This window comes from Mus caroli, chromosome 16 (genome assembly GCF_900094665.2).
Source record: "Mus caroli chromosome 16, CAROLI_EIJ_v1.1, whole genome shotgun sequence".
In the NCBI taxonomy this organism is placed as follows: domain Eukaryota; kingdom Metazoa; phylum Chordata; class Mammalia; order Rodentia; family Muridae; genus Mus; species Mus caroli.
In genome coordinates this window covers 21,110,663-21,114,190 of record NC_034585.1, presented here as the reverse complement: position 1 = coordinate 21,114,190, position 3,528 = coordinate 21,110,663, and the positions used below count along the sequence as shown (strand labels likewise).

Here is a 3,528-nt window from a genome sequence, read left to right as displayed (position 1 = left end):
CCACAGTAGGAGAGATAGGAGGTCCCTTGAAGATACCTCACAGGAAAGGTGACTGATGTGGCCTCTGAGACCCCAGCCTGAAGCCTGCAAAGATCTGAGTATGCACAGGGACAAGACTTATTTTTCTGGGTTTGGGTTGCATAGCTCTAGATTCACCGCTCTTACCGACAGGAGCGAGTTTCAGTTTAATGCTTTGTTCTGTGCTCCCCCTGCCTGGAAGCTTTGGCACTCCTTACCCTCTCTGCCTTGGCTTTCAGATACAAAAGGAAATGTTATCCAAGCTGTTTCAAGATACTGACCAACCCCTCTTACCTGTCCACTTCGTGTTTTAGATGCAAGTGTTGAGAATGGTGTCAGAATGCACCTAATTCATAGTGCATGGTAGACATCAGCATTGTGCAAATCCTCTGTGTCACTTGACTTCTGAAGCTGTGCATTTAAAAAACCTCTACTGTTGGCTTCTCTGACTACCCGAAGATGTTAGTCCTTGAATTGCCTGTGGAGATTACCTGTTCTATGCCAGGAACGGGGCTGGCATTTCCTTAATGAGCAGTTACTTTGAAAGCGGCAGCCTTAGCTGGCAACCAGATGCAAACACTCAATTTGATGAACAAATAGACTTCCTTAAACTCCCTCTGCAGTAGAAGAAAGAGAGGCCTAGAAAGTCTGTTGATTCGTTACTCACATAGATATACAATGGCTACACACTGCCAGGGGCTCCCTGACTTAATGTGTGCCCATCCTGGAGATTCCTATCCTAGATTGCTCCTGCTGCCCAGGAATCTGTCAGAACACTCATAGCAGTGCACAAGAACCCTGGCCTTAGAGTCTAGATGCCTCCTCTGTTCCAACTGTACAGAGAAATTATCTGCCAGTCCCTTAAGCTTTCTTGGTTCAAGTTCTGAGGCTTGTTAGATGATTTCTGAGACTGCTTCCCAAGGCTGTTTCCAGGTGCCAAATGTAGGCTTTCTCCCTCCCCCTCCTTCCTCTGTGTGTGTGTGTTTGTGTGTCTGTCTGTCTGTCTCTCCAGTGGTTTTCTTTTGTTAACATATAAAGATAGGCCGCTTGGACAAAGTGAGGTTCCTTTACAGCTCAATTTCATCCTTCTTTTCCTACAAGGCTTTAAGAGATGGAGGGAGAGAATATAGTTCAGTCCTCTTAATTGCAAATTCATTCTGAGATTGTTTCCTAGACAGATCGCTCTAAGTCTCACTTGCCATACAAAAAGTTAAGGGTAAATGCAAGTCCAGTAACCTGGGTACATTGACAGGTACCCAACTGAGTGTGATGATGTATTGCTAGCCAAGGACTGAGTGATCTCTGTGTAATTAAGTGTGCTCCTATGTGGCTGAAATATGGGCGAGGCATGTCAGCACTGAGTGAAGGTAAGATTGTTTGGTCTCTGTGGCATGGAGAATTTCATGTGCCTGCGTGGGTGCAGGCTTTCTTTTTCTTTCTTTCTTTTTTTTTTTTAAATAAACCACTTTAGATCGTGTCGCCTCCCCTCACTTCTGTGATTGATTTTGCGAGGCTAATGGTGCGTAAAAGCACTGGTGAGATCTGGGGGCGCCTCCTTGGCTGACGTCAGAGAGAGAGTTTAAAAAGGGGAGACCGTGGAGAGCTCCATAGCGGCTGAAGGAGACGCTACCCGAGCCGTCGCTGCTGCCTGCAGACCTGCGGCTAGACTGACCCACCGCGCTCCAGCTTGGCTGCCTGAGGCAGGGAAGATGCTGTCCTGCCGTCTCCAGTGCGCCCTGGCCGCGCTCTGCATCGTCCTGGCTTTGGGCGGTGTCACCGGCGCGCCCTCGGACCCCAGACTCCGTCAGTTTCTGCAGAAGTCTCTGGCGGCTGCCACCGGGAAACAGGTAAGGACTGTCCCCCTTGCGAATTCCCCAGCCTTCCTGCTGCAGCCCCTGCGACAGGTGTTTAGCGGGCGCTTCTCAGAGTCGCTCAGCCCCTAAGCTTCCAGGGAAACTTTTGAAGTTAGGGTCCCCTCTTACTCTTTTCAGAATTGATCAGCGCAGGTGGTCACCTTGCAGGTAAGTTCCTCCCTGGCTTTCAAGAATATTCAGAAAGCAGGTAGGAGAGACTGGGCTCTATCCCTGGTGCTGGCAAGAGGGTTGCTGACCCCGGTGCTGAAATGCAATGTTTGTTCACAAAACGAGTCTAGGGCAAGAGGCTCTTCAGTTTATGGGGAGGTTTGCCTTTACCTTTCAAAAAATCTGGCAAGAACTGAGCTCCACTTCATATCTCATCACAGGAAAATGGAGCTGCGCAAACTATTGGCATTCTATATATTTATAAACGACTTCTTATCATCCGTGATTTCTCTGTGTTTTAAGGCAGAGCACTTTCTGAAAGACTTGCGTTTGGGGAAGCTTTTTTTCCCCCTGCATAATCTAATGAATATATACAGCAATCACCCATATTATTGTAAAAACTGGGTTTTGAGTGATTAAATCTTAGTTTCAAACCACATTTTCCCCTCTCTCCCATTCCTCCTTTTGTTCTTCTCATTGCCCTATCCAGGAACTGGCCAAGTACTTCTTGGCAGAGCTGCTGTCCGAGCCCAACCAGACAGAGAATGATGCCCTGGAGCCCGAGGATTTGCCCCAGGCAGCTGAGCAGGACGAGATGAGGCTGGAGCTGCAGAGATCTGCCAACTCGAACCCAGCAATGGCACCCCGGGAACGCAAAGCTGGCTGCAAGAACTTCTTCTGGAAGACATTCACATCCTGTTAGCTTTAATATTGTTGTCCTAGCCAGACCTCTGATCCCTCTCCTCCAAACCCCATATCTCTTCCTTAACTCCTGGCCCCCGATGCTCAACTAGACCCTGCGTTAGAAAATGAAGACTGTAAATACAAAATAAAATTATGGTGAAATTATGAAGAACAAGCGTTTGACTTCTTCTTGAGTAAATTGTTTTGTTCAGAAATACATGATGAGCATAGGTTGTGGTTTTTGTAAACATATTTTAGGTGTACATACCCACATACACAAACGTGTATTGAAAATTCCCTGTGGTAATAAAAGTTAGACTATAAATAACTGGTCCTTTAAAACTTGAATAACTTTGAATGCCTATAAATTGAACCATGTATCTGAATGATGGCTATTGGGAGCAGCTGCCATAAACATCCTTTGCATGTTAAAGACATTTGGGAATAGCTGTAGGATTACCAAAGTGTTTTAGAATTTATGGGCAGTCAGGCTGAAGCACTTAACACTGTACTGTGCTGATTCACAAAACATAAAACATATTTAAAATGGAAAGAAAATAATCAAAAAAGTGGGAAAAAGCTTGATTTAAAGAGGTGAAACAAACTTTCAGCTTTTAAAATTTGTTTTGTTTTGGTTTTTTGTTTGTTTGTGAACATTTATCTCTAGAAACACCATCGGTTTTATATCTTCTTTGATGATTTCCTCTGTATCTGGAAAAGACGAAAAGGCTGCCTCCATTGTAAAAGCACACTCCTTGTTTTCATAGGGGAGGTTATCCCTTTTGTTATAAAATTGAAGCATAGA

General features: G+C 45.4%; 1 protein-coding gene across 1 annotated transcript; it reads left to right on the top strand.

Annotated features, from left to right (window-relative positions):
- Positions 1-1,490: 1,490 nt before the first annotated feature.
- On the top strand, positions 1,491-2,895 carry Sst (somatostatin). The gene is made up of 2 exons (XM_021185651.2): positions 1,491-1,865; positions 2,530-2,895. Exons 1-2 carry the CDS (start codon positions 1,728-1,730, stop codon positions 2,740-2,742), a joined length of 351 nt encoding a protein of 116 aa, XP_021041310.1. The 5' UTR covers positions 1,491-1,727; the 3' UTR covers positions 2,743-2,895.
- Positions 2,896-3,528: the final 633 nt, after the last annotated feature.

Coding starts and splice junctions, on each gene's coding strand:
- Sst (XM_021185651.2), top strand. CDS start 1,728: ATGCTGTCCTGCCGTCTCCAGTGCGCCCTGGCCGCGCTCTGCATCGTC. Junction 1,866..2,529: donor CGGCTGCCACCGGGAAACAG/GTAAGGACTGTC, acceptor TGCCCTATCCAG/GAACTGGCCAAGTACTTCTT.